Raw genomic sequence first — 20,403 nt, 5'->3', positions numbered from 1 at the left:
CGCAACACCCCACGAACAAAGGGGGCCACTATATGCGGACGTTACCACACGATCATAGTGGAGTACGAGTGAGGGATTTAGGATTGACACCCTCGGCTGAGGCCTATCTAAGGGCTTTAAAACTGAACAGAAATTAGTGCTACCATTTGGGGTTTAATAGCCGGACTACAGCTCCCATGATGCCCCCCCGCAAGGTTTCCATTTTGAGTCATCTGACCGGCCCATTTGAGGGTGTGGGATCACATCTTAAAGAAGGGAACTGTGAGGGCAGCACGTGATCTTTCTGATCAACAAGCCTCTGAAGAAGAAAGGATTAGAAGCGCGTCAGGCAAGGACATTGGAACGGCTGTTTTATTGAATCGGCTGAAGGTGAACATCTATACCCAATAAAAGCTAGATGCTGACAGCTCGTCTCGAGTGCAACTCACTGCTTTGGGCAGACGTTGAGCATGATATTTTTGGCGGCCGCCCTGCCGCCGAGTTGCGCACCACCCCACGAACGAAGGGGGCCACTATGTGCGGATGTTACCACACGATCTCAGTGGAGTACGAGTGAGGGATTTAGGATTGACACCCTCGGCTGAGGCCTATCTAAGGGCTTATAAACTGAACAGAAATTAGTGCTACCATTTAGGGTTTAATAGCCGGACTACAGCTCCCATGATGCCCCACCGCAAGGTTTCCATTGTGAGTCATCTGACCGGCCCATTTGAGGCTGTGGGATCACATCTTAAAGAAGGGAACTGTGACGGCAGCACGCGATCTTTCTGATCAACAAGCCTCTGAAGAAGAAAGGATTTGAAACGCGTCAGGCAAGGACATTGGAACAGCTGTTTTATTGAATCGGCTGATGGTGAACATCTATACCCAATAAAAGCTAGATGCTGACAGCTCGTCTCAAGTGCAACTCACTGCTTTGGGCAGACTTTGAGCACGATATTTTTGGCGGCCGCCCTGCCGCCGAGTTGCGCACCACCCCACAAACGAAGGGGGCCACTATGTGCGGATGTTACCACACGATCTCAGTGGAGTACGAATGAGGGATTTAGGATTAACACCCTCGGCCGAGGCCTATCTAAGGGCTTTAAAACTGAACAGAAATTAGTGCTACCATTTGGGGTTTAATAGCCGGACTACAGCTCCCATGATGACCCACCGCAAGGTTTCCATTGCGAGTCATCTGACCGGCCCATTTGAGGGCGTGGGATCACATCTTAAAGAAGGGAACTGTGACGGCAGCACGTGATCTTTCTGATCAACGATCCTCTGAAGAAGAAAGGATTCTAAACGCGTCAGGCAAGGACATTGGAACGGCTGTTTTATTAAGTCAGCTGATGGTGAACATCTATACCCAATAAAAGCTAGATGCTGACAGCTCGTCTCGAGTGCAACTCACTGCTTTGGGCAGACTTTGAGCACGAGATATATATATATATATATTGGGAGTGCTACCAAGCACGAGCAGCACACTAAAGGCCATTTAAGTAATTGAATACACATGGGACAGATTATCCACGCCCAGAAGAAAAAGCATACAGCTTTGAAACGCGTCGGCGAAAGGATTTAATTACGGGGGAGAAGCCACCTTCAAACACAATAAATGAATGGTTTTACCTACCTGCTGTCTAGTGCGTCCTTGCTGCAGAGCAATTGGGGAACAATATATATATATATATATATATATATATATTCACTGAAAAAACCATAGGTTATAGACCATATATAGTTAGGAATTAGCATTTAGAAAACCTTATTTTACTCACACAAAACCATTGAAATTCCATATATAGTTAGTTGCACTAACTATATATCGCGCACCCGCAATCCACTGCTGATGATGTCACATATTACATCATTCATGACATGGTCAGTGACATCACTGATGACATCACTGATGACATCTCAAATGACATCACTGATGACATCACTGATGACAACATCCAGTGACTGTATTTTTCTGTAAAGTTAAAATATGTCTTGAGTGGATGTATAAGTGTCTGGATGAAGGATTTAGTAGGGGCATGACTGACTGTATGAGTGACTGATTAAATGTGTCTCACTGAGTGCATGGGTTAGTGACTAAACTGTCTTAATTTGTGCATAATTATGTCTGTTGTTCTGTAAACTGCTGCATGTGTTGATCAGTAGCTATATGATTAACTATATGGGTTATTGATTGGTTGCCCAAGCATTTGTATGGGAGACTGAGTGTGTGTGTGGGTGGCTGGGAGGTGTATGACTCTCTGCATAGATGTGTGAGCAGTTGATTGACTAGATGTATGGGTTCAAAAGTGCATGTGGAAACAGCTGTATGGGCAGTTGACTGTGTGCATGAGTGTATTGGTGAGTGAATGGATATCTCACTGCTACATGTTAAAGTAAGTACATATGTAAAATACAGTACATGTGAGAGTTGACATATATAAATAACTGTGCATAAGAGCCAGTGAATGTGTGAGTGGCTGTATGGATCATTGTGAACTTGTATCCAGGATTGTATAAGTGAGTAAATATGTTTTAGTATATGTTTGAATAAGTAAGGTGTGTATAACTGTATAGTTGAGGAAATGGAGGTGTGATTGATTCTTTGTATGACTGACTAAGTGTCTGAGTAACTCCATGGATGAGTGACAGTCTATGAGTGTCTGTTTACACTGATTGTATCTAAGGTTATATTAGAGTCTGAAGAGGTTCATCGTATTATCACATGAATGATGTCATCAGTGATGTGATCAGTAATGTCAAATGAGATGTCATCAGTGATGTCATCAGTGATGTCATTTGAGATGTCATCAGTGATGTCATTTGAGATGTCATCAGTGATGTCATCAGTGATGTCATTTGAGATGTCATCAGTGATGTCATCAGTGATGTCATTTGAGATGTCATCAGTGATGTCATCAGTGATGTCACTGACCATGTCATGAATGATGTAATATGTGACATCATCAGCAGTGGATTGCGGGTGCGCGATATATAGTTAGTGCAACTAACTATATATGGAATTTCAATGGTTTTGTGTGAGTAAAATAAGGTTTTCTAAATGCTAATTCCTAACTATATATGGTCTATAACCTATGGTTTTTTCAGTGAATTTTCAAGGTTTTGTAAATGCTAATTCCTAACTATATATGGTCTATAACCTATGGTTTTTTCTGTGAATTTCATTGGTTTTTTAACAGCTAATATCTGTAGCTGTAAAATGTTTTCTTCTTTAAATCCAAAAATATATTTTATATGTTTATGAATAATTTTTTTTTTTAATATTTTTTTTTCTTCGTTCCCGCTGCGCGAATCGGGAAGCTTCCCGTTAGCTGACCTTGATGCCGCGAAATAGACCGCGAGCCGGTAAACGTTTCTTTACCGCAAGTGCCGCGTTAGAAAACAACATCGTGACGCCTCCCGTCCGCATGACGTTTCACGTTGTCGCGTGATACGTCATATGACGTGCTACGTTAGCGAACTGGTACGCGAAGCGAGTCGCAAAGCGCAGGTTTCTGGAAGCAAACCGGGAGGCCCTGCAAAGCGCTTAACGTAAACACAGCAAGTCATGTGACTTGGTAATAACACTTTTCATTGGTTCATTTCACTTTTGGTTTCCTAATGATGTAAGACTAGGTCATATAATCTAAAATGAACACTTTTGATTGGTTGAGAACTCTTGTTTTTCCCAAATGATGAAAATCCCTCCTTCTTTCCTCACTCTGACTTTCATCATTGTGAGAGAAAGACCCTTTGTGATCACTGAGCAATGGCTTCTTTCGTAGCTTCAGCTGGTGCTTCCCCACCACCTCCACCACATCCAAGGAAGAGTGGACCACCTGCTCAAGTTGTAATTCAACAAGAAGAAGAAGAAGAGGAACAGGAGGACGAGCACGAAGAGAGGCAGTTTTTGCCTGAGCAGCCCAGGACGTCTCACCGGAAAGAAAACTTCATTTGGCAATTTTTTAAAATTCCCAAAGGTCAGAAAAAAGTAAATGCAAGATACGTAACTTGCCTTATATGTCAAGATAGACTGTCCAGAGGGACCGACAAAAAATACAGTTTCGGAAACTACACAATGCATCGCCATATGACTAGGTGGCATCCTAACAACTACAGTGCTGCACAGTTTCGGAACGACCTAGATAATCTCCCTATTATGGCCAGAAGATCTGTTGTACCGGAAGTAACGGGACCAGAGAGCAGGGAGATGGTGCCAAATATACAAATGAGATTTGGTGATGTAAAACACATCTGCGCATTTTGCGATGGATTCATTTCCTACGGAGAAAAAAGCATCACTCTGATCAACAGAGCTATTGACTATCATATGCAAGTTTGTCCGAAACGCCCAAAATAATAAATACTTCTTTTTTTTGTTTTGTTGCTCCTGTTGAGCCCTTTACAATGAATCGTTTTCATTGCCCCCTCCAAGAAAAACCCCAAAAAATATAAAACTGTTCCGAAAAATTCAAAAACAGTAAAAAAATGTTCAGAAAAAAAAAAAAAAAAGTTCTTTTCAGAACTACCTCCCCGTTATTAAAAAATTGGTACAATATTTGGAACTGTGCCAACCTCTATTTCTCTTAGTTCGCTTCCCAGTTCGCTCGCGGGTACGCGAACCGGAAGCGACCCAAAAACAGTAAGTATAAGGGAAGGAAACAGACACTTATGTTAAAAGAAAGACAGCTATAAGGGAGTAAACTAGAGATACCATTACCCGTAATCCACTGCTGATGATGTCACATATTACATCATTCATGACATGCTCAGTGACATCATCAGCAGAGGATTGCGGGTTTTTTGGCAACATGCCTTATCCACGGTTTAATAACGCTGCCTTTTGCTTTATATAAGTTTTCAAATTGTATGAAATATATACCAATAGGTCGTTATGAACCTTTAGGTAGTGCTTTTCTTCATGAGGTCTGGTCGCTTCCATACACATACAGATGTTTCAAAGATGATCAAGAAGTTTATCTGAATGGAGAGGAATGCACTGAGACGCCAGATCATTCACTAATGTGTAGGCACATACAGTTACACGGTTCATGCAACAAACACCGACCAAATATGGCTTGCGTGTTGCAAGGCACGCCAGTTCCTGCTATCATCCCCACGTTCAAGTTGTTGGAAAATGGTAGTTATTTGATGCTCAATAATGAAGATTGTTCTGAGTTAATTAAAAGTATTCCTTTTATCGTAACAGTAAGTGAACGGGTTATTTGCTGCAGAAATGTTCTATTTCCTCCCACACATGAACATAGGGAGTTTTCAATCTGGCCACAAATACCAACCTTGAGACACGTTTCAACGGCATGGCAAGAATAAGAGCTCTTTTGTCTCAGAGAGAGGTGGCCTTGAGTTCGGCCCGTGAAACTTTCGTACTTCACATAGCGAACACCCATACAGAGGTGCAAAACCTTTTTCAATTAACATTTGCCTTTCAATTTCAGCAACATGTTTCCGACTATCTTTAACGCATCCTCCACAAAGTCCCTGGTGCACTTTTTTAAAGTTGTTACCAGTGGTCTCGTGACTTCATTTGAGAAAATCTTTGGAGTCATCCCTGCTTCCTTTCATTGTATTTTCTGCACTCTGGTTCGTGGATTGGCATTTTTACTTGCATTACCAGCGGACGCTCTTGTGCTTTTTTACATTTTTAAATATGGATGTCCCTCCTATGCAACCTCCGACCCTGCAGCTGCTGACACTGTTCCGCAATCGCATGCTAGAATATTATGGCACAATGCCGTTGGCGATATTAAGCACGGCATATGGATTATCTTTTCGGTTCTCCTACTTCACCTGTGTCCAGCCTGTATTTTACTGCCTGACCTGTGATTTCGATTGGGCCATTGATTTGTGTCTCTGCGGACCGGTTTCTCCTGACGTCGACTTTAATCAGCTGATGACTCCTATCATTACTCACGAGTTGGTTTGTCCTGGCGAAAGGATTATGGCTGTGGCATTGATGCATGGACTACTTGGTCCCTGGAATTTACTGGCGGCAGCACAGTCTTTCTTGGAAGAGAGCTTTCTTGAAAACCCACCGAGCTGTCCTCTGATGGTGATAGAGGATCCGGTGCTGGGAGAGCACGTATGTTCTTTTCCGCTTTTAAATTGGATGGCTGAACTGTTTTCGGATGAAGACGGTGACTTCCTATTGGAGGCTGTTGCAGCTTATTTTGCATACACAGTTATGTCATAGACCTTTTTCATGTTTGATATGCTGAGTACTAGCATTTCATTGACAATTCATTGACTTATTTGTCAAGTTTTTATTATTTACCTTGCCTATTGGCTTAAGACTCGATAAAGTACTTGGCTGTTTTATTTTTCTTTAGCATTAAATTTTCCTAGTTTTTAATGCTTTACCTTGCGGACCGTCCACATATAAACTTGCAATCTGCTCTCATGAGATGGCACTTCTATTATCTTATTCAGTTCGTTTCCGGATCATGAGGAGGTGTCATCTAGGTCCTGGATATCTTTACACCGTGTTAAGTTAGCATGGGCTCATTACCGGTTTAAACGCCATTTTTCCTTTTTTGCAACTTCTGCACACGACACTTAGTTGTTGCTTTAGCTTTCCACCTAGTAGTTCATCGTGGTTTACATGAGAATAATATGTTATTGGTCTACTATCTGCTTTACTTGTTAAACTATATCTGTACAGCGAGTGCTAAAGTTTCAAGAACAACACGATACAGAATTGTTATGAGGTCTGATCTCCACGACTTCATACTCATAACATAAGTGCAACTTCTGCCAATTCTGGGCATGAGGCGGGTTTTATATTGCTTTGCCGAACACACATACACAACAGTTGATGCGGTTCACATGAAGAGAGAGCTGGTGTATGCTTATGTGATTCCTTCAAATCTAAGACACTAAAGTATGGGCACGCCCTAAACCAACACAAAGAGACCTTCTTAGCAAATAATATAATATGTGTATTAGGGAGGGTGAGATATAAGCAGCCGCGGGCCGTGGAGGGAGTTACGATGGGGCAGGGAGGCGGGGAGGGGGAGAAGCAGGGTGGAGCCCTCTCTACCTTGCCCCTCCCCCTCCCCGCCTCCCTGCCCCACCGTAACTCCCTCCACGGCCCGCGGCTGCTTATAAGTGTTGCTAACTCTTATTCATTTACAGCATGTTAACATACTGTCACCATTCGCTTTTTATGTACTAGTAACTATGCTGGTAATTTTGCTACTGATAATATGTGTACTTGTATTCTCCACCCTGCTTCTCCCCCTCCCCGCCTCCCTGCCTCACCGTAACTCCCTCCACGGCCCGCGGCTGCTTATAAGTGTTGCTAACTCTTATTCATTTACAGCATGTTAACATACTATCACCATTCACTTTTTATGTACTAGTAACTATGCTGGTAATTTTGCTACTGATAATATGTGTACTTTTATTATCTAAGGTACTACGCCTGAGAAGACGGCATTAGTAAATAAACATTTCAAATACACATCTGTTCTTCTTAACTCCATGTTCTGGTTTCTAAGAAATCTATAACGACCGACTGTTCATGAGTTCCACGTATCCTGAGGTACTATAAGTTCATATTCTGGATTGTCTAAACATTGAGAGTTTGTTATATCCAATGTGACACTGTACCTAGCTTGCTAAGGAGTTTTTGATTACTAACGTGAGTTTTGGGACACCCTAATTCGCCGAGGTTCCAATCCTCTGTCCACAGTTCTGTGTGACAACAGAAACCCTGCGACAGGGGCACCCCCGACCCTTGCTGGAGCTTCATCACACTTGCGATACAACTCCAGCAATGCGCCACCTTTACGGCACAGATACATCACGCATCTGTGCTGTTTTTGCCCCATGATGCGCCGCATTGTAAATGCAGCACACCATAGGTGACGGAACAGCGGCACAGAATGACTAACACATCCCTGGTGATGCGCCAGTCATCATAAATGTATCCCTATGCTTCTTATCTTGTTAGAGATGAACCGCCATATATATCATCAAAGTTTTTTGCATTTCCTAAATAGCGAACTTTAAGGAATAAATAGCGATTCTTTACCATTCCTAGTTTGCGATGAGCTATTTGCTAATTAGCCGAATGTAGCCCAATGAAGCCCAATGTAGCCCAATGTAGCCCAAAGATGGCCGCCAGACACACAAAAAAACAAATGTAGCCCAAATATCAGCCAGATGTAGCCCAACTATAGCCCAGTGACAGAATGACCAATCAGCTTCGCAAACCTCCGTTACGCGAAGCGGAGCGCTGTTACAGATATATATCTTCTTTTGAACGTTAATTTCTCAAAATCCACTGGAGCACATATATTGAGACCTAGCAAAGGCACATCGGGCTACCAGTCCCTAATATTTTGCCAAGTTTCGTGCAAATCCATTCAGCCGTTCAATTATTATTATTATTATTTTTTTTTGCCCCGGGGGGCCCTTTTAAAACCTCCACATCAAACCTAGGGGGTCAGCGAGGATCTACTATGCCCCCTTATAGTTATTTCCCCCTTTGTTTTGACCTCCTCTTGTCTCTCGATCCTACCGAGAGACAAGATGGCGGCCGCTACGGACTGTTTGGAATGTTGACAGACGCCGGAGAACCAATCAGCTTCGCTTCACAAAGCTCCGTTGCGCGAAAAGTCCGCGAACCAGAGCGCTGCCCGGTCCGCTGTTACAGATATATATCTTTTTTTAAACGTTAATTTCTCAAAATCCACTGGAGCACATATATTGAGACCTACAAAAGGCACATCGGGCTACCAGTCCCTACAATTTTGCCAAGTTTCGTGCAAATCCATTCAGCCGTTCGGGCTAAAAGTGAGGCCAACCGCCCTATGGAAAACTCAATGTTAAAAACACGTTTTGGGACCCCCCTTTTTTCTCGGCCCCCACTGGACGAACCCCCCCCAAATTTTCAAGGGCTGCTCAGAAACAAAATGTGCCATTTTCCTGAAAATTTCAGCCAATTCCGTCCACAAACGCCAAAGTTATTAGACATAGAATTTTCAAAAAACCCATAGAGAAAAAATCCTAACTATATATACCTACTGGCGACCGCCAGTAGGTAATATATATATATATATATATATATATATATATATATATATATATATATACTTACCCATAATATTTAAAATCTCAATGAATTTGTACTGTAGATATTTTGACACATATATTATGGTCAAACAATATTTTGGATTTGAGATTCAGGAAATGTACCTTCAAGATTAAGTCCTCAATACACTTATTTTCAGTTGAGATCTAAACGTGGAGGGAGATTTGTGCGGTTAAACTATCTTGAACCAGGTTTTTAGGACTTTTATTTGGGTGCCATCAGGAGTCATATGCCTTTTTAGTCTGCAGCTCCTTAGTGCCTTGAAAATAAGTCAAGGAGTTATAAACCGCCAAGAATGGATGCAGCCTGAGTGAGGTGCAGACATCTAATCCCCTGGCTCTGCTTCATCAGAAAGAATAGGATACCATTTTACTAAACACACATATATATCAGGGCTACCTAGTTTCCAAGGTAGGTCACCAGGCCAAATCTTCTCAGCTCAAAATAAACTTCTGTTTGTTTTAGATATGTACATATTTAGCCAGTCAGGTGTCTCTTTTTTTTTTTTTTGTATTTTTTTTTTTTTTTTTTTATCCTCATTTGTGTGCATAGCTCCAATCTATCAATACCGAGAAGAAAACCACCACAGAGCGAATAGCCAGAAGGTCTTGTACTGTGCCAACTCAGCCATATAGCTGGTGAGGGATTTATCTATCGAGAGGTACGGTCAGTTCCCCTTTGGCACTAAATACAGCGACCACTCTTAGACTCGCTTAAGATGATACCTCAGTTGATAGAGCCCGAATCATCGAGACCCCCTTGAAATTTAGACTAATAGTCTTGATAGCCAAGGTAGGCAATGCTCACATTAATCATAGGACCTGGGGAAAAAAAAAAAAAAAAAAAAAAAACCCCAGGTAAAGGTCACGACTAACCAAGCATTGCCCAATATGCTCTAGTGTTCGGGTTTCCTACCCTGGCTAAGTCCAGCTTAGAAATTTGGAGGAGTGATGTTCGCCATTCATGCGCAGTAGGTGGTAAAGCGTCTTTCCAGTGTCTACATATCTCCCTACGTGCTGCAAGGATAGCATAAAATATTAATCTTGTTGCTGCATCATGAGTATTGTTTCTCAGACCAAAAATCACAAGCTTGAGGTCTATTGTAATGTTTTCGCCCACAGAATGCGACAACTTGTTTTTAATGACTTCCCAATATTCAGATAAACTTGGGCATTCCAAAAACATATGTGTATCGGTTGCTGCAACAAGCCCACATCTAGGACATGAAACTGGGCCAGTTAATGAGAATTTTGTTAACCTATGGGGGGAATAATATGCCCTATGCAAGGTGAAGAGATGATTCCGACGAAGCCACGATGGTTTAACTAAATCCCAGAGCAATGAACAAGAAGCACTCCAGAGCTCTTCCACTGCCAGCCCCGGCATTAATTCTGCCCATAAGTTTGTTGGTAGTTGAAAACTAATATCAATTTCATCTAATATTTTGTTATACCACCGGGAGATTTCTTTTTTCGCCACTGGGTTATCTAATAAGGAAGTTATCAAGTCACTGACACCACCTATAGGCTGCTTACAACGTCTCATTGACTGACCATAATATGTCTGAGCCCAGCTAGAAATCTGAATATATTTAAATCTTGACAACTCAGGGCCGACTTTGTTAATAAGATAGTCCCATGGGAGTAGAGCCCCATCCATAAACAAGTCGTCCCAACAGTTAATACCAGCTTCTAGTAGGGGTTTGTTTAGGGCGTCTGTTGTCCATAAGGGGGGGGGCGGGTAAATTCCATATCGATGCCCTAGCTGAATAGTAGCCAATCTTAATCGCTTGTCTTATTTTGTACCAAGTAGATACAAAACCATTTAGAATTTTCAGTTTAATTTTTTTAAAGAATTTGGGGTCACTGAACTTAAACAAGAAACCGGAATGATTAACACCCTCACTAAGCAGTAGAGTAGAAAAAAGAGGGCCCATCCCACTGGATAGCGGAGTTTTAAGCAACATACACATGTGCGATAATTGAAAGGCCCATGCGTATATTTGAATGTCTGGTCCAGCCAGCCCTCCCTTCTCCCTCCGTCGTCTTATTTTTTTCCACGAGATTCTGGCACTTTTGTTGTTCCAAATAAAACTAGTGATAGCACTCTGTAGCTTGGAAATTAATTTTGAATCAAAATAAAGTGGAATTGAATTAAATAAAAAGGAAACTTTCGGTAGGATACTCATCTTCACCAGATTAAGCTTTCCCAGAACAGAAAGCGGGAGATGAGACCAATCTCTCATGAGTTTCCTGCACTCTGTGGCGACTTTATTGAAATTGAGAGAGGCGATTACATTGATATCCTCAACTATATTCACCCCTAAATAACGAATTTGACTTTTAAATGTCCCATTATTATTAGTTCTGTTACAGTTCCAGGACATTGATTCTGTCTTGAGAGCATTAATCTCATACCCCGAAACTTTCCCAAATATATGAGCCTGTTCAATTATTTCTGGGTACGCCTCTTCGTAATCTGTAGAGAAAATCATAATATCGTCCGCATAAAGTGCCACCTTCTTATCCCAGCCACCATAAATAAAGGGTTTAATGAGTGTGTTATCTCTAAGGATCTGAGCAAATGGCTCTATATATATATCAAAAAGAAGGGGGGACAGGGGACAACCCTGTCTGGTTCCTCTCATGATCTTAAAAGGTTCTGTCAGGCCTCCATTAATTAGTAAGGAAGCAGAAGGGTTACGATATAGAAGCTGAATTGTCCTCCGAAATCCATCTCCAATACCAAAGCTTTTCAAGGCCTCCGATAGGTACAACCAATTCACCCTATCGAAGGCCTTGGTGGCATCTAGAGTGAGAACAACCAGTGGAATTTCTTCCTTGATAGCAATATCAATTGTACCAATCAATTCGTATGTAAGCTCACAGAGCTGTCTCCCTTTTATAAAACCCTTTTGGTTCGAAGCTATTATATCCGGAGCTATCCGCCCCAGCCGGTTTGCTAAAATGGAAGTAAAAATTTTATAGTCGGCATTTAGTATAGAGATGGGCCTGTATGAGCCACAGTCAGAGGCGGGTTTACCAGGTTTCAAAATTAGGGTTATGACAGCACTGTTCCATGACTCCGGTGGTGTTTTCCCCTCTCTAAGAATTTGGTTAAACAAAGTGACTAGCACTGGTGAGAGTTCCGAAATAAGTTTTTTATAAATCTCGCTAGGCATACCATCTGTGCCAACCGCTTTTCCGTTTTTTGATTTCTTTATGGCCTCCTCCACCTCTGCTATAGTTATTTCCCCATCTAAGTAGCAAGATTGTTCTTCTGTTAGGGAGGGAAGAGGTATGCCCCCCAGCCAATTAGTTACGTCACAATGATTCGGCCTAAGATCGTCTTGATAAATGGTTTCGAAGAACTCTCTAAAAACTGCTCTGATTTCCTCATCTCTAGAGAAAGTACCTTCCGCTGAAATAACTGAACAGATGTTGTTTCGTGCCCGGTCAGATTTTACTTTCCAGGCAAGTAATTTACCTGCCCCCTCGCCATATTGAAAATGGGCGAGCTTACTTGCTTCCCATCTCTGCATGACCCGCTTCTCCAAAACTGCTGACAATGAAAGTTTCAGCCTGCTCAATTCTGCTTGTTTGAGGGCAAAAGTAGGATTTTCTGTGGGATCAATGTTATCCATATCGTTTTGTACTCTCAAAACGTCTCTCTCAATAGAGGTAACTTCTTCTATATATTGTCTACTGCGGAAGGCTACTTTATTCTTAATGAGGCCTCTTAGAGTACACTTGAACGCATCCCAAATAGTCCCTATTGGAGCTGAATCTTTATTAGTACTAAAAAAATACTTTGTCTCTGATTGTAAGAATACAATATCCTCTGTTGAAGAGAGGAGAGATCTATCAAAAGACCATGTTTTAATGGGAGATGTTGTGGCTAATTTTAGTACTAGTTCAATTGCAGAGTGGTCAGAAAGATGTATTGGGGTATATTGTATTGAAATTGTATTTTCAGCGAAAGCTCTACTTATAAGAATAAAATCAATTCTAGACTTGTGTCTATATTTATGATTCCTAAATGAAAATTCTTGCCTTTGACCCTCTTTAAAACGCCAAATGTCTAAATAGTCATATTGACGCATCAAACCTAACAGGCAGTTCCTAGATTTAGAAGTTATTTTCTGCCTACTGTTAGGGGTTTTATCTAAAAGTGGATTCAAAGTAATATTAAAGTCCCCTGCTATTATCACTGGGTCTGGGAAACTAAGCAAGTTGTTAAATAAGGTTTCCAGTATTGAGGGATCATCTATATTAGGACCATAATATCCCACGAGTGTTAATTTTGTGTCCCCTAATTCTACTGCCGCTATAACCCATCTACCTCCGGTATCTACTTTCTGCTGCTTAACTTTGAATATGACAGATTTTCTGAAAAATATCGAGACCCCCCGTGTGTTAGAACTTTGTGTTGCAGAGATTGATGATTCTATCCATCTGTTCCTACGGACCAAGTCAAGTATCTCACTCTCGACTAAGTGAGTCTCCTGGAGGATGATGATTCCTGCATCAGTGTCCCGAAGGTACTGCAGTCAGGTGTCTCAAGAGAACAGTCAAAATGCCCGCTAAAGTCAAAGTGTGTGTGCTATCATAATAAACACACAGCAACAGACATTCACTCACACACAGACACACTGGCTCTCTGAACTCAAAATTATTTTGCAGTCTATTAGCATGAAGTTGTATAGTGCACCAATATCCTGTTTTGTGGTGAACAAAGAACTCATTTTGCAGGGCATAAACATTCAATTTCATAGAACACAAATAGTTGATTAGGTGGTTGAAAATAGTCAATTTATCAATGTAAAGATAAGTGCGTGTTCATAGTGCCATAGTTGCCAATTCCAGTGCATATATATTGGTGCTGGTTTCACATTGCCCCAAAATCCAATTTTCAGGGTAGAACTATTAATTTTAAAATATAAAGATGTCCAGTTTTGCAGTTCGTGGATTGCTAATTTCTCGTTGTTTACATTCAGTTTCACAGTGCACAATTATTCTATTTTGTAGAGCTCAAATATCGAATTTAACAGTGCAGAATAAAGTAATAATAAGCAATGTAGCTGTGCTCAAACCACTGATTAAGTGCAAAAATAGACAATTTTATGATGTTACATTTAATTGCACAGCACATAGGAAGCAAAATACCTCTAAACAAGTATGACTATTTCTTATTCATAGTCAAGAAAGCATTTAACAATGAAGAAACAACACAAATATTCAAGATTCATAAAAAGTGGGTAAACACAACATAATTATAAGCCCGTAGTTTCCCAAGAAAGAAACAAAGATGCTCACGTCTTCACTAACAAATACCCATCATCTTTCCCTTGCACTCTTCCCACCTACTCTACCCTCCCAAGCGCACACTGCCAAAATGATAAAGGATGAAATTAAGATCAGGTCAAATATGCTGAAGCACACCAGTAGGCGGTGGGAATCAGAAAAACAATTTATATACAAAAAACGTGTGGCTTTGTTGGGATGTGAATAGCCCCTGTATGGTATACGGGCATGTACCCCTGCACCGAGTACCCTAGTGCATATGAAACTGGCATCCTGATTTTTGTTTTGGTACACCCAGCATGCAAATTTAGCGTGGCCACGGAGGTTAAGGTTTTTCCATGGCAAAGCCAAACTCCAGATCCTGTTCTGTGTGCCATAGCAGGGTGCAGCAACCATACCCTTTTTAGCAATATGGGACTACAGTCCATGTCTTAGAGTTGGCGACATAAAGTGATGGAGGTGGCAGCGTACAGAGTTTTCAGGATTTATAGTTCTAGGAAGAGCCTTTTTTCTCTGGCTCGGAGGAGTGAAGGATACACGATCACTCATGTACAGTTTTGCTAGGATGTGATAACCCGACTCCTGAGCTGATATATTATGTGTGTGTCCAGTGCATGAGTGTGTATGGTTGATGTGACCAGTGAATCCATTTTACTTTACCCCTGGTTTAACATGGCACAAGATGGTGGGTGGGTGCAGCTTACCCAGATGGTCGAAGTGTATGGCTTGAGTTCCTGTCACATGGGGGTGGAGACAAGTCTACCCATAGACATTCTGTGAGAAAGTTTTAGTCAGGGATTGCTATTTAGCTTTCCTGGGCATTGCCATTAAGAGGGTTGTTGGGGAGGTGGTTAGTCAGCGGTTTTTATTGTTAAAGGTGGGGACGTTTCTTGCTAAGACCTACTCTTTTGTCTACCCATGATTATCACTTCAGTAAGGCTGATGAAAGCCATCAGCAGATATCTCACACTTCATTTTGACCTCATTTTGAATAAACCTCCTTGGAGCCAGCATTATAACTACCTTATGTGGCAGCCATCACACTGCACAAAGACTGCCTACTCTACAGAGAAGACATAACTATAGAAGGGAACCACCCTAAAGCAGTTACACAACCTTCAACAGAATATTAACATTCCCTGTCTTGAGAATGAGCACAAAAGTGAAATCCAAGCCAACCCACTTAGTTCCAGTTCCAAGTTCATGTTAACCAAGGAAGGGAGTGCTCTGCAGAATCCTCAAAGATATACTGTTTGCCTAGGGCCAGTGTTAGCAGGTCAATCAGTCTCCCAAAAGTGAAGGGACATTACTTGAAGTCTGAAAAACTTGATAAATATCTTTTGGGTCTGCCTAGAGCCTAAAGGTCTGCATGCCTGCTTAGATAGTGCCTGGCCCTGCAAGAGATGAGACTGTCCAGCAGGTGAAGTGCAGCCATATGCCCAGTGCTAAGAATACCCAGCAGAAGCTGACTTGTGAGTGAGTGCACTTAATTCCAATCAGAGTTGAGAGTGTGTCTCCACCAGCTTACCTGTGTTCTTCATTCACTGAACTACCTTAAACAACATTAACTTTCATAAACAGTACACTGTCCAGCATCTCCACTCTGAACTGAGGTGTCTGCCTCCTACCACATCAAGCTGTGTGTCCAGATGCCATCACAGCTGCAGCCGAAGAACTACCTGACAGGTAGGAGGCCACAGCTGCCAAACAGAGATGACCACTGAACCCAGCCTGTGGACCGAGATCTTTGCCATTACCTGAGGGGCCTGCCTGCCACCCCTGCCAAGCTGTGTGTCCAGACATTATCACCACTCCAGTAGAGGACCTCCCTGATGGCCTGGAAGCCACAACAATCATGTTGATTCTAGGCTGCAGAGACGTAACTCTGACATAGACCTTCTGCCTTGGCCTTATGACGTATTCATGTCACTGTGACGAGTGTGGGACATCTGCCACAATGCTAAGCAGTATTTCATCAGGCAGGTGTCGGGAGGCTGTGTCTGAAATATTGAGATTGCATCTTACCTCAGAACTGTGTAATTCAATTGAACCAGTGTGCTGCCAGAATCTTTAGTAAAATATGAAAGTAAGTGGAGCTTTGGCTCCCCGAGTGGACAATTGATCAAATCTGAAGCAATTCTTGTGTGAGATTCCTCGTCGCTAAATGTCCAGCATCAACAGGTATGTGCTACAGCTATTTTGGAATAAACTGAAAGATAGATGTGGAAACTGTATGAAATGGTTACTGTCCATAGCAATTTGAAGAACCCTGTAACTGAGCCCCATAGTGTGTAGTATTATGTTTTGTTATGTCCTCATCCTGGGGCCCAACACCTCTGCCCAACACCTCTGCTTGGGAAGACTCCTGGATGCACTCTATGCAGGTGTCACCGAGAAACTGCTCAAAATACGGATGTATGATGTTACAACGCATAATTTTACAACGCCTACCTTTACATCGCAAGTTTTACAATGCATACCATTACAACACATAGTGCTTTTAGGCGCTGGATAGTGAATAGTTTAATTTACTATTCCAACTCCAGTCCCCGTGGATAGTAGGGAAGGTGTTGGATAGTACATTAAACCTATTCCCTATCCTAGAGCGCCCCCAGCGCAATGCGTTGTAATGGTTTGCGTTGTAAAAGTTGCGTCGTAAAGGCACTGCGTGTTGCGTTGTAAAGGATGTTTACCTCAAAATACTACAGAAAGTTATAAATGCCGCAGCAAGACTGGTGCTCAACATCCCCCGCAGCAGCCACATCTCCAAACACCTTCGAGAACTCCACTGGCTCCCAGTCAACAAAAGAGTCACCTTCAAGCTCCTCACACATGCCAGCAAAGCACTCCATGACGCCGGACCAGCATACCTGAAGTAGCACCTCTCATTCCACAGACCCATCAGACACCTCCGCTCCGCCCAACTGGCCCTTGCCACCCTCCCTCGGATCTGCAAGAACTGGACTGGAGGAAGATCCTTTTCCTACCTCGCTGCAAAAACCTGAAACATCCTGCCTCTCCACCTCAGGCTATCACTGTCATTGACCCAGTTCAGGAAGGATCTCAAGACCTTGCTCTTCGGCTGAACCTCAACGCCCAGTCAGACCTGCAGCCACCCACCCCCAGCGCCTTGAGACCCTCACGGGGGAGTAGTTGTGCTTAACAAATACTGATTGATTGATTATTAATGTGCTTCTTATTGGACAACAAAAGCACTGGGCTGGGCTGCCTTATATTATGTCTGGTGGTTGGTTGTTGAGTCTTTCTTATGACCTACTACACTGCTCGCCCACACTACCCTGAGCATCAAGTGTAGAAAGGGTGTACTTGACCCATTTGGGAAAGACACAATAGGACGCCATTGCCAAATGACCTCAACCACCACATTGTTGCCCAGTAGCCTCTATCTGCCCTCAGGCGCAATCAACAGAGTCTAACAGAATAACAAAACATTGGTGTTTTAAAAATGAAAATTAAATTATGGGAATATTATCCAAAATGATATCTTCAATGACCATACGGATCTTTTATGCAAAAAACAAAAAGATTAAAAGTTGTAATGCACATTTGTCTCAAATTTTAGCATGTGGATATTCCAACCAGGCTATCATTAATTAATATTATTTAGTTATGCTTTACACAGAATCACCTACAGCTGTCTCTTTTCGGTACTTGCTTGATAAACTGGAGCAGCGAATGTAAGGGTCGCTGAGGATCACCCCTGTAGAGGTGACAGGGCAATGCAACTTCACACAAAGTTTACCTGAGTACGACCTTGCTAACCAGGAGACATTTAGTACAGTGTGCATTTCTACATAGCACTGAAGCTATATGCTGCTACCATTTCCTCACATGTTTTTTTTTTAACCAACCTGGAAGATTGTCCTCGGTCATAGGATTTTCTCCGGGTCAATGGTGAGGTGTCAGCTCCTCTGGACTGCCTGGGGCTGAAATAAAAGACATGTAACCTGTTAAATCTCTCAGTGTTTCAATTCAATAGTTTATCTAGAAGTGAGAGTGTGAGTGAGTGAAGAGGTGAATGACTTAAAAAAGTGAAGAGTGAGTTAATGAAAGAAAGAAAGAGTAAAGAGTGAATTAATACATTTGAGTATGAGAGTGCTCAGTCTTCAATTACTTAATCATCCACAGTTAGAATTTAAAATGGTTGTGGAAGGTTCACTGTTGGGTGGCATGTGGTGGAGGGAAGATTAGTTAGTTTAGTAGTAGGTACATTAATAAGGATATTCGACTTGGGGGATGGATGGACAGGAACAGTAATATATTGGAGGAAGGACTGTGAAAGTAAGGGAGGAAGTATGTAGAAGTAATAAGGAAAACGGGAATAGGATAGGCTAGTGCTAGCTGGGAATGAAAATTAGGGAAAGAAAGTAAAAGGGCTTAATCATTTTGGAAAGAATATAGGTGGTAGGAAGGTAGAACACTTTGGGGCATCAGGGAGAAAATGGATAGCTTTAAGGGGTTTGCTAGATGGAAGTTTCATATACTCTTACTAGGAGGATGAAGGAATGACAGTTGGTTTAGGATTTGAAGTGAGCTAGAGTTACACCCCAAGATTAGAGCTAAAAGTGGGATACATTTGTAATATGAATAACTTATTTTTAGGGTAAGAGTGGAATAGGTTTTTGGGATATGAGACCCTATTTTTAAAAGGATAACCAGTATATGGGTTTGGTGAAAGGGTAACAGGTTTAAAGACAGACATTTCATAGGGATGAGACACTTACAAGGTGTTGCCCCGGACTGGCAAACTAATCGTCCTTGACACCTTATCTTTGTAATACGAGTCCCGCACTGAGAAGCCGATCCCATTCTCATTGATCTCTGTCAGCGAGGCAAGTGACTTGGCTATGTTTCGCGTGGATATATCCAGTGTTGGTCCCAGGAACTCCGCAGACACAGCCTTCATCTGGCCTGAGAGCCGCGGCTCTCCCTAAGTGTGGTACAGAGGTTAAAGGTTTCGATTATGGCCTATATGATCATCCATCTTAGTATCACAAAGTGATAGCTAGATCTTCTCAATTAAAACCAGGGTCACTGGGATTATGAAATTCTACAGTTGCTGAGTTTTGATGCATGGATTTCCTGAGCTGGCACTTTATACATCACCTGTTGAATAATTTTCAGTTTCAACAAAAAGATTTACTGAAAAAACACATAGCGCAACACTGCGGCAGACAATATGCAAATATTAGCTAGTCAACTAGATGTCGATTGCTGTAGTCAAATATTAAACAGGGTTTAAAGAGCTAAAGAGATGAAAATATTGCCCAATATTGATGATGGACTGGAATGGACATTTGTCTACATAATGAAACAAATCCATTTAAACTTACAAGGTATCTCATCATTGTGGAAATAATGATTCCTAGTCTGCAAAATAAGTTGTTCCAATTATGTTCAATTGTTTCATTATTACTGAAATGTAATGTTACACTACATACACTGTGCTAAAACCAGCTATTAGAAGAAAAGGGCAATTTGGAATGTGTCACAATTGGGAGCAATGGTTATTTATTGTTTATATTTTTATACTATATAAAAATTGTGGAATATTCATATTCAGTGTTTGCAACTGAAGTACTATTAGCAATGTGTTCCCTTACAGGTTAATGATGCATGTAAGGAAACAATGTAATACTTGATTATGTATTATTATTAAGATATTTATTGTATAGTGGTTTGGATGAAGAGATTAGAATAATATGTGTTTTATTGTCTTTAGCCCTGATGAAGTTGGAGGCACAACACCATTACGACAAAACATGTATTGGCTAGAAGCTTGATTGAAAGCGTGAAGACTTCGAATAAAAGACACAAGACCAAATTATTATTCTGTGAATTATTATTCATTGTGTGCTCAAAACATTCTTCATAACTGAGTCAATATTGGCTATTAAAGGGTATTTGGTGCCTCCCTTCCTTTTGGAGCACCTAAGTTGTAATAAGATATTTGATTTCACTTTGTGATACTCAGCTAAAGTT

At 41.6% G+C, this 20,403-nt stretch overlaps 1 protein-coding gene across 4 annotated transcripts in view; it reads right to left on the bottom strand.

The window, feature by feature from the left end:
• Positions 1–20,403, bottom strand: part of KIF21B (kinesin family member 21B) — a 493,467-nt gene that overhangs the window by 80,351 nt on the left and 392,713 nt on the right. For all 4 annotated transcript variants that reach the window (XM_078644203.1, XM_078644205.1, XM_078644204.1 and 1 more), the window contains exons 25-26: positions 19,146–19,351; positions 18,273–18,347 (exon numbers count right to left, since the gene is read on the bottom strand). In XM_078644203.1, coding sequence (XP_078500329.1) covers positions 18,273–18,347; positions 19,146–19,351 — 281 coding nt within the window. The remainder of the gene's footprint in view (positions 1–18,272; positions 18,348–19,145; positions 19,352–20,403) is intronic.

The sequence above is a fragment of the Lissotriton helveticus genome, chromosome 5_1, assembly GCF_964261635.1.
Source record: "Lissotriton helveticus chromosome 5_1, aLisHel1.1, whole genome shotgun sequence".
In the NCBI taxonomy this organism is placed as follows: Eukaryota; Metazoa; Chordata; class Amphibia; order Caudata; family Salamandridae; genus Lissotriton; species Lissotriton helveticus.
This window is presented reverse-complemented; position numbering and strand designations above follow the sequence as displayed.